Raw genomic sequence first — 13,699 nt, 5'->3', positions numbered from 1 at the left:
GTCTCTGCCTCAGTGCTGGTTTGAGCCCCCATAGCCGATTCTCCCCCCTTCATGGGTTTATAAAAAAAACTGTGATAGCTCTATAATTCTACTAGAGGTGGCTGCATTAGTCATAAACTTGTTCAAAATGATGCCCACCCTATGAACATTACAAAAATTAACTACAATTCAGTCCCCTTCATGAGTGTTCCCAATCCATCCTACTCTTCTGACCATTATGATCTCCTCAAACAATGGCTGGCTAGAGAAGTTTGGAATCCTCTCTACCAATCAACTTGCTTTTAATTTGCTAGTAAGATTCTAATTCAGAGTGTTTTAGAGGAGTTACATTGGCTGGGACCAAAACATATGGGGTGCATGCTGGGGGGGAGTTGGAGAGTGGCATCACAAGGGATGGGGCCCCAGTGAGACCTGGATGGCAATTGGGGGTCTCTCCTTGGTGTGTTTAATTCTAGATTTGTCCCATGCGAGTCTCCTGTGGGTTTACCCGCTATGGTCTCGTTTGAGTCAGATGATACGTGGGTAGCCATTGATGGAAATGAGGAATGGGGGGGATTTCGAGTATTGCTACCGAAAGACCTCTTTTTACCAACCTGATCTAATATTTGGGGTAGAGGAATTTCCTTGTTCCCGACCACAATAGAAGAAGAACTATGGCCTGGAAGGGGGGTTGCTGGAGGAGATACTTTCAATACAGTGGTTCCCAACTGCTCTCACAGGGTCCCCACCGCTTTTCCTAAGGTTCCCACTGTTTCCTCCAACTTAGTGATTCTCATGTTAAGGGCATCGAAAGCAGTTACAAATTTAAGTCCCATTTTTAAAAGGAGTTCCTGTGTCATGCTTGTCTCCGGAGTTACTAATGGTAGCCCCTTTTTAGCACCTCTAGTATTTGTACTGCCCATTACCTGGCCTTGAGAAGGTATCCCCTTTTTTTTTTGGGCCTAGCCCCAATTTCCTCCCTACCACCTCTGAAGAATACTCCAAGACCTTGAGAATGGGAAGGGGTAGGTTTACTCTGGACCTCCTGAGAATCTGGGAGAGTTTGGAAATGAGAAGATGGCTGCGCATAACCAGACAAGGGAGTTACAGCGCCGTTTGGAGTGTGTATCCTCTAATGCTGTTGGGTAGTCTGTCTCCTGTTGTGTCTGAGCAAGTTGTTCTTCAGCACTAGATATCTCTTCTGAGAGCACACCCACTGAATTATTTAGGAAAAACTAAATGAAATTAGGTTAAATGGCAATGTTACTGATAGTTTACTGTTTGATAAATAAGAGGCCCTTCCCCATTGTAAATGCATATCTGCCAAACATGTTAGCTTTACCTGATTAATTTGATATCTCAAAATGTGGTCAGCAGAGGAGGCGGGACTATGTGTGATTTTTATTCAGCCTTTTGCACTCATTTAAACTTTAGTGCTGAGCAATACAAAGGATAAAAGGGGACTGGATTCTTCTCAAAGGTTTAAAGACATATGCAGGTTGGTAAACTTGTAAGAGACTTCACAGAGTTTTTAACGTCCATTGCTCCACTTAAAGACTTCATTATTTTTTATTTGATGAAAGCACCACAATACGTTCCATCATCTGCTCAATAACCCTTGATGATTCAAATGTGACAAGCTATGGAGACTCCATCCATGTGTTCTCTCAGATACAAAATATGTAGAACGGGTAAAACTGTAAATAAAAAATGTCTTTGATGACAATGATATGACTACAGTGGGGGACATGGACATGGTGTTGGTATAAAGGCTGAATTAGGGGTCGTATCATATCTTTTAAAACAGAAAACTAAGGGGACAGAGCATACTGAGTTGGAGAACTCTTTACTGGAATAGGTGAAAAAATAGCACAAAATCACTTTTTACTTAATGGCAACAATAAAATACAAGCTGACTAGATACATAAAAAGTGCATAGTGCATAGTTTGTTCTGTTTACATTGCATTAGGAATTGGGGAAGGAGAAGAAAAGAAAGGCTAATTGTCGGCCTATCACTTATAGAAAAAGAAAGTATAAATAAATGCATGGCATTAAGAAATTATCATGGGTTATTCACAGAGATTAAACAGAGACTAATCAGCAATTTCACCTACTTTATGTAAGATTGATGTAATTTTTCTCCAGTTCCCCTTTTTGTCATATTAGAACTACTGAGTTCAAGATCAGCCTATCTCTTGGAAGGTAAAAAATCACAGAGTACAGATTTTTTTCTTTCACACTTTAAAACAAGAGATTTCTTCAGGATTTTTAATAACAAACAACATTGACAAGGGAACGCTTCCACCATAAATTAAGGGTTCACCGATTTCGTAATCAGGAAAAAAAGATAGGGACCTGGCAACCTGTGCTATGTTTAAGCCGACATCAGTATACTTACAACAAACTATTGATCTGTGCAATAATATTGGGTAAAGACAAGTGTATTCTGACTTTATGTGTATGTATTGTTTTTAGTCTTTTTCCTTTTTGTGATTGTTCGTAAAAATCAAAAACATGTTATTAAAAAAGACATCAAAAAGGAAAAATACTTACAAACTGAAAAGAATATACACAGTGAACTGATCATTCAATGTAATGTGATAACGAACTAAAATTTACAGAGAACTCTCCAATACAAACTGAAAACAATGATGAGAAAACTGTTACATTAAAAGTGTGGACTTACCATTGTTGATTAACACATGGAGAGGCAAGTTCTTAGCTCTGAAGGCCTGCACACACAGACGGATGGACTTCATGGATGCCAAATCGCACTGTAAGTACTCAACTGCAAAATAAAGAGACTGTTAATTTTGTACTTTTGGTGAAAAAAATATGTTATTTTAAAAAGCCACATAGTGGCTATGTCTATATGCATCTAAATGTGCAAAGAACAATGTGTCCAGAGAAAACAACTGTAATGTATATGAGGAACAACACAAAGTACTGCAGCAAGAGTAATCTGGAGCTAAATGGAGACCATTTTATGTATGAGGGACTCGTGCATCATTTTCTATAGCTCACTATAGACTGCTCATCTTTGTTAATGAGCCATTAAAGTAGCAGTATTACCTGACTACCTCAACATAGTGTAGGATTAGCATGGAACTGAGATGTTTGCATTTGCTTTCCTGAGGAGACCCTTTGAATCAATGTGTGAGTCAAAACGTCAATACAACACTAAGGAAGGGATTGTCCATACAGATTTATTTCTGACAGAAGGAATCAGTAACCTCCATTAAGGGACACCTCTTTCTTTTTCATTATATATAGCCACTCTGCAGTTATAGTTACGGTTGCCAGAGATAGGAATTCCCACGATTTTTGTCCCTTAATAACTTTCCACCCATTTGACAAATCTCCCCAAATCTATCCAGAACTATTCTTCGCTGTACATTGGCAGATGATGGAATGTTTTGTGGTGTTTGGTCGAGGTGGTGCAATGGCAAAAGAAAGGTCCCAAAACAGATGCATTTTACAAAGCCTTTTTATATTGGCCGTAGCAGCAAAACATCAGTACAGATTTGAATGAAATTTTACAGGAATGTACAGTATACTATGTAGATGATCCTTTGTTACATGGCAACTAAATTGGTATAGTGGTTATTAAGTTATAAGGCAAAACAACTTAGTAATATCTGTTGTAACTGTAGTACCGTGGTAAATAGAGATTACATCACAATATATGATTGGCTACAGACAAATAGTCCACAGTGGAAAGGCAGCCATGTTGGATTAGCAAGTGAGATTTGGCATTGTGTTGCATATTATTATAAAAAATACAGAGGAAGAGGTTATAAATGCACTGTAGTTAGGCTTCAGAAAGGCCACATAAAGTAGTAATTGTAGGGATATGCCATTTAATATGGTTGTATGTTGGAACAACGAGTTCCACAACAACAACTTCCCTAACGAGGGCATTACCACGATCTTGTCTGAACCGCAATTTTTTTACCACGCGTTCCTTTACAAGGATTTTTCATGGTAAAGGAATGCGTGTTAAAAAAAATGCTTACCAACTACTACCCCGATTCCCCCCAAATCTCCCACCCCTAAAAACGTATTACCCCATCCTAAAAATAAACACGATCACCCACACTCCCTAAAAACTAACTCAACTCCCTAAAAATGAATCCCCCCACACCCTAAAAACAAACACGATCACCCAAACCCCCTAAAAATTTACCCCAAACCCTCAACCCCTAAAAACTAACCCTAAACCCCTAACCCTTCGATACTAATCCCAAGCCCCTCACTCCCTAAAAACTAACCCCAAACCCCTCCCACCCCCTCAAAACTAACCCCAAACCCTGCACCCCTAAAAACTAACCCCAACTTCTCCAACCTCCTCAAAACTTACCCCTACCCCCACCCCCTGAGAACTAACCCCACACTCCCTAAAAACTAACCACGAACCCCTCTTACCTGTTCCTATGTAACGCTCCTCCGAAATCTGCCCTGCTGGAACACTAGACCGAGTCAGCCTTAACCACACACTTGCATGGTTAAGGCTGAGTCATTGTTCGGGCAAGTCGTTGTTCAGCTTTCGTGACTCCGGAACGCCTTGTTCCGTAGTCGTGGGAAAGGTCGTTTCCTATCTAATATGTGTATATTTTTTTCAAACATACAGACTACCACAATAGTTTCTAGGAAGTACCGCAATACTAGCAAAACTGGTAAAAAAATTCTCACTGTACTTAATTATATTTTACATAATATAAGGTGGCTCTTACAGGAGCCTGTGATTTTTTGGAAAAGAAAATAAACTTAAATATACTGGATAAGCCAATATTTCAGGTTTGACAGGAAGATAACGTGTCCATTGGTAGTAAAATGGACACCATCTATGCAGCGCCACGCAACACCACTCCACTGTACACCTCTCAAGTGTACACTATTCCACTGTATGTTACTCAACTCTATACCCGCTCAACGCTGCGCCAATCCACTCTACGCCACTTTTCTCTACCCCACTCCACTCCACTGCACTCTACGCCACTCCAGTGTACAGCACTTCACTGTGTGATATTTCACTCTATGCCACTCCACTCTACTCTATTACAGGCCACTCCACTCTACCCAACTCCACTGCACACAACTCCACTGTACTCTGTTCAATAACATTGTACTCCAGGGAACAACAGTCTACGCCACTCCATTCTACCACACTATTCTCCACTTTATAGCATTCTACTGTGCAACAATGTACTACAGTCAATGCCAGTCAACAGCCCTCTAGTTTAGTGTATGGCACTATGCAACACTCTACTCCACTGTGCGACACTCTACGCAACTCCCTCTATGCCACTCCATCTGACTGTGCAGTACTCAACTCAATGACACACTACTCCACTCAACTCTACTGTACTACACTAATCCAGTGTCCACTACTCCACTCTCTTCTACTATATGCCACTTAACTCTACTCCACTCAATGACACTCCGCTCAACCACATTGTACTGCACTCTGTTCTACTTCACACTACTCCACTCTATAACACTGCAATCCACTATGTGGCTCTCCACTGTATTCCACTCTACGGCACTTTCCAAGACTGTACATCATGCAAGATTACTCCACTGTACGGCCACACTACTCCCCCATGACACTTTACTCGACTGTATGCTATGCCTCTACTCCACGCCACTCTACTCTACAACATAATACTCCAATCTATGACAATTAACTCCATTCTATTCTACGTGACTCTACTTCATTATACTCCACTATACAATACTTTATCCCACTCTTCACTGCTGTTTGACACTCCACTTGATGGCACTTTCCTCCACTTCATGCAACTCCACTGTATAAAACTGTACTACACTGTATGCCACTCTATGACACTCAACTCTTCTCTATCCCAGTACACTGCACTGTACAACTCTGTGCTCCACCCTGTCCCAGGACCCTCCACTGTACAACTCTCTACTCCACTCTACAAGATTTTCCAGCACATTATGACATAGCACTCCACTATACTGTACGAGACACCACTCCAATTTATGGCACATTACTCGACTCTACTGTACTCTATAAGATGCCACTCCACTGTATGACACTTTACTCCACTATGCACTCCGCCACACAACTCTACTTCACTCCACGATACTAGGCTTTACGACACTACACTGTACGACACTGTCCTCCAATGTGCTGAACAATACTCCATATAACAGCACTCCACTCGATGACACTGGACTCTACAATTTGAAATCCATTTTTAATAAAAAAAAGAAAAACAATATTGAAATTCAAGGAAAAAACAAAGGTTAAAACTTAGTATTAGTAAGGAAAACTATATTTATTCTTTCTATACAAACCACATTTTTAATGATACAAACATTAAAAATTCTACAGTTATTGTTATACCTTAAATTTCTAATGTACACACCACATTTATGTTACTGTAACATTATTTCTTCTTTTTATACAAACCGAACTTAAAGTACACAAAAATTACAAATGTAAAAGTTATAGTATACCTTAAATTTATCATGTATGGACCTCTACATTATCATAGCTAGCTCTCCTCCATATACACTGTTTTCAGCTTGCTACCTACACAACAATAACTTTAACTCACCACGTGTACTGCTTATACCCTTTCACATTACATCACTTATACCACCTGATATCATAGCATTTATAACAACATTTATGACATCTAAAATCCCATCATTTCTGAGAACACAGTGCATGGTAGAGTGGTGAGTTATAGTTATTGTTGTATGGTTAGTAATTAAATACATGATACATGCCAAGAACTTGGTAAAGTCCTTAAAATATGAAAGGTTCATGATGACTACTACCATATGATTTTCTTGAACTGTAAATGTTCTTAATGAAGACATTCTATTGTAACAGAAACAGTAGTTGCTCTATAATTTCCTGATTGACATCAAAAGATGTATTGCCACCACGGTACCAAGAACAGGTACTAGTGGAGGGGCAGTCACCGGGTGTTTGTGGAGGCTCTGATGGAGCACAAGTATTAGGAGGTACTATTGAAGTGGCAGATGCAGCAGGTGGTGATGGAGGTGCTGATGAAGCTGAAGACATTGAAGTTGCAGTAATCTTAGACGTCCCACGGTTGATATTCCTGCTACAGCCTCTTCTATCTCCTTCTGACACTTTCTTTGTGCACGTGCCAACCTGGTTGAATGAATTGCCTGCAGGTGTTTTCTTATTCCTGTGGTACCGAACATGTATTGTTAGCTTGCATGTAACACATTTGGAATTTACTGTTTTGCCCTTTAGGTGACAATGAAAAAATCCCATACAATGGATTCCTTTATTTTCTTCCTCAATGCCATCTCTTCTACCTCTTCTGGCAACAACACAGGTTCATCTTCTTCAGTTACTGCAGCTATAAAAGTTCAAAGGTGGCTTACGAACAAAAGATATTCTCTCATCCTAAAAGCACAGCCTTCTACTTTGAAGATATCAAATTGAGTGGGGGCTAAGGGGTATACACTTCCTGTTTCCTATAATTGACAGAGTTCTAAGCCAATGAAATGCTTTTTTACAAAAGTGAAAGTATGGTGTACTATCGCAATACTATTGTGGTACATGTATAGTTCACAAACACAACCTACAGTTGCAATGCTAACACATATACCTTTTCAACAGGCTTGTATTTTTTATTCTCCCATCAGACACTTAACCTATCAAACAAGTGGTGCCCTAATAGGCACATAACTTTTAAGGCGATTTGCTTGGTCTTCCAATATAAGTACACAAATTGATATCTGTTTGGGCAGTGAGATCACTCAGAGCCTTATACAGGCACTATGTGATTCTGGTTTCTCAATAAAAACCTGTGTGAAACATGGCCACATTTGGTAAACACTATGGGGCACATGCATCAAGGTAGGATTTTGCGAGTCCTTATTTGCGATTATTAAGGAATCATAATTAAGGACTCGCAAAAGCCTATGCGTGTAGGAATCACTATAAAAATAGCGATTCCTTAACAATCCTTAATTGCGACTCACAATTTGCGAGTCGCAATTAAGGAATGGTTCCCCATTCATTCCTAAGGGCCTACAGGCGTATAGGAATTAATGGGAGATTGCATGCGCAATTTGCGAGGACCAATAGGTACTCGCAAATTGCGCATGCAATTTCAAGGGTGTCAAAAGAACAACCTGTTGCACCCCTGAAATTCTGATGTGCACCCATGTTGCACACACACATGCCCCAAGGGCATGTGTGTGCGCAACATGAAACTTTGCAAAATGCACTTTAGTGCATTTTTCATAGTTTTTGCAAATTACCGACCAGTTTAATTGCTTGGTAATTTGCAGCCCAAAATAGCGAAATCACTATTTTAAAGTGGTTCTTGCATTGCAATTAAGGAATCGCAAATTGCAATTCCTTAAGTGCAATCGCAATTTGAGAAATCGCAATTAATTGTGAATTCTTAAATTGCGAGCGCCGTGAACCATGATGCATCGCAAAAGCCCCTTTTGCGGGCGCAAAAGGCTGATTTTTGCGAATCGCGCCATTTGTGCTTGCAAAAATGGTTGATGCATGTGCCTGTATAATACTTTGTCAGTCACAGAAAATAACTTGCAGGCCTCATTACACTCGAGGAGCTAAATCCCAGAATTTCTGGTTTACCCATGAGATTATATCTCTAAAGAAGAACTTAAATCGGGTTGCTAAATAGGAGCTACTCATGCAGGTAAGAGCAGTGGGGCAGGGTGGGGGGTACTCGACAGGTGACGACAAGGGAAAATGAATTATTTATTACATTTTCCATCATCGTTGTTTGTCAAGTCCCCCTCCCCTCCACCCCACCCCACGCTCTTACCTGCACAAGCCGCTCCTGTTGTTACACAAACCAGAGCTCTGCCAATTAACGCAACAAACTTAAGGTATGTGCAAAGCCTACGCAAATATTATAGGCAGACAATATAGGAGGCAGCAAGGACACAAACAGACAATCGGTGGCTAAAAATAGTGGAAATTAGCAAGTCAGGCTCTTTAAAACAAATTCTGGCAAGTCATAAACACGCTTGACACATAGCAACTTGTTAATATGGGCAACATCGCTGCTGAGACTGCTTGTATCTCCCATATTGAGGCACTATATGTTGATCGGTCCATTCACATCTGTTTATGTACATTCTGGCGTGACGGACCAATGCCCTGTGGTCCATTATCAACTGGTCTCATTCAGACGGTGCCCAAGGCCCCAACGGGCTCCCCAATAACTTATTTAAATCCAGAATGGACCTCAGGCTGCCACTTCCAACAAATTCCGCCATATATGCATTTAAAACACAGAATGTCCATATATCATGGCAAGGGTCCATTCTCCATGAAGTTTTTAAGAAAGGTGACCCCGCCTTACCAGAAAATTACAGGATGATTGCTCAGCTTGACAAGGAAGATTAATACTACGCCAGAATACTCATAAAAGAACTCGAAACCTGGGCTGAATCAATTAGTTTAATATTACCAACACATACGGGGTTTAGGGGAGCCAGTAACACGCTAGACAACATACTTTGGTCATATTTATTAATCTAGGAGACATTACAAGTAAAAGTGTCCAGTCTGTTTGCCTGCTTTATAGACTATAGAATGGCCTTCAATGAAGTAGAAGGATCAATCTTTTAGTCCAAAATAAATTCAAAGCCAGAGGATGAGAAATGCCTTGGACTCATCTCAGAGGGCAGCAATCTGGTCTGCTATTTCATCAGATTCAGTTAGTTTCGCTCTCTGGAAAAATGTACTTTCCTTTGTCATAAATACCCTGCAGGCAGAAGCCACATGAAGCTTACCACCATCAGTGGAGCAGTTTAAAAAGGTGCTAGAAAATCAAAGAAACATTTGTTTACACTGCAGACTTGGATTCTTTTAACCACAAAAAACACTCTCTCTACATGGCTGCTTCTTTTGTAGAAAACGTAACTCCGGCTAATCTGGTCTGCAGCATGAGCACTCCAGTGAGGAACTCCTTTATCTGCTTGCCGTTCTTAATAATACTAATATTGGAATTCCGTCATGCCTGAGCAAATTATAACCACTCCATAATTAGTTGTTATTTATGTGGGCATACATTTGAATCTTTAGCTTATACTGTTTGCTTATGCCCCATATATTAAAAGAACTTGTTAAATATCTAAGATCCACCTTTTCGAAAGGTGGCTGTTGCAATGTGAATGTAACACTACTGTATGCTTTAAGTAGGAAAAATGTGCAAATGTCATATGGTCTGGTTAAATGTATTAATGTGGCCACTAAATGTTTTGCCGCAAAGGAAGAAGGTCCTATTTAGTGACCTGTTTTATTTTTCTGCTTTCTAGAACAGGCAACTCATATTGAATGGCGTACACATATTTATATTTTGACCAAGGGCCAGTTGTCAAGGTCACTACTTCTCATTACCCAGTTTCATGAAGCTTTATGATTTTATACTTATATTAATGGATGACTTACTTGTTTTATTTTGTAATTTAATTAACTTTTTTCTGTGTTCTTGTTTATATATACTGTATTATTGTACCTTTTTCGCATATAGGATTAAAAAACATATCTAGTCATGAGAAGCTGAGTCAATTTTCTAAATAAAAAATATTTCTTTGATGTAAATATCTATCACAAAATTTATGTAGGTAGCTCATTACTCTCGAAGGAGCAGAAGTGAAAGCAAAATGACAACGCAGACGACACTGACAATCATAATGAACTTTGATCTTTCTCGAAAGTACAGCAGTGCCAAACGTTTTTCTAAGAATTAATACCATAATGAACAACATTATCTTATGAGAAACAAATCTGTATTAAAAATAACATACAAATTCAATTAAAAAAACAAAGGTTTACGATTAGTTATAGTTAGGTAAACAATATATTATCTCTATGCAAAACAATCTTAAACTACACAAACATAAGAAACTGGAAAGCAGCCAGACTACATTAACTATAACTTGACCCCCTATTATGGATCGTGTTCTCATAAATGATGTCATTTGAGATGTCATAAGTGTTGTTATGAGTGCTGTGATTTTACATGCAACAGAGTGATGTAACATGAAAGGGCATAAGCAGTGCATGGGGAAGGCGCGAGTTATAGTTAATGTAGTCTGGCTATTGAGTTCACAACACTGTACACCGAGTAGCTCGGGTTATAGCATGTTTTAGGCAAGGCGCAAAATATAACTTCAAGTTAAAACTTTAAATTTCCAATTACTAAGGTTTGTGTAGTTTAAGTTTGTTTTGTATGGAAATAATACATTACATTTTCCTAACAATAACTAATCTTAAACCTTTGATTTGTTCATTGTGTATACATATAAGCATGGTCACTAAAAAAACTACAGCTGGGATGTAGTTATAGTTAGGATTGGTAATAGCACACTAAAGTATGTTCACAAAAATCTACACTGAAATTGACTTATAAACACAGTTAAAGTGAAGTTATGGTTAGAAAACAAATCCTAAAACCCACTAGAATTCAACTGTCATGGGTTAGTTCCATGATCTATATAACTCGTTCAACAGTCATGCAAACCTACCTCACACACCAGATGCAATGCTAATAGCCGCACATTTGAAGTGACAGATGCAATTACAAATGACATGCATGGTCTTTAGGTGAGATTACATATCACATTATCGTTATGGTATTAACTTGACAACTACAAATGTAGCAATCTATATTGTTTTCAGTATGTGTTGTGATTTACAGGCACTGTGCTATTTACTTATTGGCATAAAAATTGTGAGGTAATGAGCATTACATTTGTGTATGAGTTGTGGTTTGCATGACTGTTATAGGAGTCCACTACCTCTGCTTGGAACACAGCTGATCCTTGCACACACCTTAACCTGAAACTTTGAAGGCATATACTTTCTTCTTATTGTTGATTTTTGTAAGAAGGGAATTCCAATAAGTGGGAGAAGCAAGATCATACCGATTCTTAGAGATTTGGAGAATTACCCCATTTTTCAACTGCAAAAGAGAGGACCATGGGCCTGATTCAGTTTGTCAGCTGGGATACTCCATCACAAACATGACGGATATCTCTCCTGCAAAATTACAAATACATTATGTCCTTTGGCACTTGTATAGAGTGGTTATCTATTACGTCAGACTCTCAGTTTAAGGCAAATTCAGTTCCTTGTATTTTTATTCAATGTGCAGCAAAAATAATGCAAAATAAAGGCTTATTCATTGCAAATGTGTTACATATGGTTTCACAACCTAATTACTGCACTTTTGTTACTGTGCAAAAGTTTGGCCTTAATATGTATGGATGCAAATACTGCTTCCCTCAATCTATATTACAGAAGCAGCAAAGATAATTTAAATTGATTTGTATTGTTTTTTGCAGCAGGCTAGAGTTTCTTTAATCTGGACTCAATATAATTCAATGTCATTCTAAAATGGGCTTTAGTCATAGTACATTTGTGCAGTACATTTGTGACCCTATCATTCACTAAGTAGCACAAAAACTATTGGCAAACGCTGATGACAGATCATGATTTATGAAGTCAGGATCTGCAGATATTTACTGTTGCAGATGAAATTTACATCAACTCAGCAATGGAATTTCTGATCTCATTAATGTAATACCAGAGGGTGATATTAATATGAATGCAAACCCCACAACGTTCCTCAAAGCCATTCACAAGTTTTTCCTACCCTAATTACCAACCTAATTTGAACAGGAAATTAGTGCTGAGCAAGTGTGAATTTAGGAAATCAAAAAGCTGTCACATCACAATTTTTGGGGGGTTTGGGGAAGGGAACAGTGGCCGTATTCACAAAGGTATCTGGAGCATGTAAAGTAGTACTCATATACTACTCTTATACATACTCGTACAGGCCTTTATGAATTGGCCCGAAACATCTGTAATGAGAATGGTATAGCAATAGTCATAAAGAATTGTAAAAACAGAATTTGATTGTACTTTTACTAATATGGAGTTAGAGGTGTCGGGTCTATTCATAAAGCCATGTAAGAGTATGCAAAAAAGTACTGCTGTAGTACTACTTCCTGTACTCATAAATACTTTTTTTGATAATTGTCTCTAATGCTTCATTAGGGGAGAAAAACAAGGAAAACAATGTGCAAACACATATTTTCCCATAACTATAAAACATAATCTTGTCTGTCTGCGGACAATTAATTACAAACACAGGTTTGGTGGAAACAGGTTTACCTCTGCACCTATGTGATCTCATGTGTGACGACATTGTTTTCATTTGTGATGCCAGCCATCACATCATATGTGAGCAGCCATTGGGCAGAGACTCATGGTTTGGGTGTCGTGGGTACAGGATGTTGTTTGTACACTGAACCAGAAGAAGTGAATTTCATGGGTGGTTTGTTTTTTTCCAAACCATAATCTCACTTGGTTATGGACTTTTTCTCACATTATAAAATATCATGAGTAATTTCAGTAAAGACCCTCAGTTGAATGGATTTTATATTGACCATCTAAAATAAAACCTTTAAATTCGCGTATGTCCAAGCCCAGGAAGCATACACCACATGGTGTAGTCCATTTTCGCTCCCCAGTTGAAACTGGGCATACATAATCTTTGGGCAATGGTTTTGGCATGCTCAGTTTATCAATAATTCAATATCAAAATACCAATAGAAAATGCAACTGCTAGTAACACCTTGAGACTTTCTCTCCCTGGACCAATCTGCACGCAACTTTCCAAGATCAAGCTGAGGGGGAAACTTTTTATT

The 13,699-nt window shown here is 38.8% G+C and overlaps 1 protein-coding gene across 1 annotated transcript in view; it reads right to left on the bottom strand.

Annotated features, from left to right (window-relative positions):
- Positions 1–13,699, bottom strand: part of DHRSX (dehydrogenase/reductase X-linked) — a 916,006-nt gene that overhangs the window by 348,061 nt on the left and 554,246 nt on the right. Inside the window, exon 4 of the mRNA XM_085622243.1 lies at positions 2,667–2,768. Coding sequence (XP_085478369.1) covers positions 2,667–2,768 — 102 coding nt within the window. The remainder of the gene's footprint in view (positions 1–2,666; positions 2,769–13,699) is intronic.

The sequence above is a fragment of the Triturus cristatus genome, chromosome 8 (assembly GCF_964204655.1).
Source record: "Triturus cristatus chromosome 8, aTriCri1.1, whole genome shotgun sequence".
NCBI lineage: Eukaryota > Metazoa > Chordata > Amphibia > Caudata > Salamandridae > Triturus > Triturus cristatus.
The sequence above is the reverse complement of the archived record's forward strand: the minus strand, read 5'-3'. Positions and strand labels throughout refer to the sequence as shown.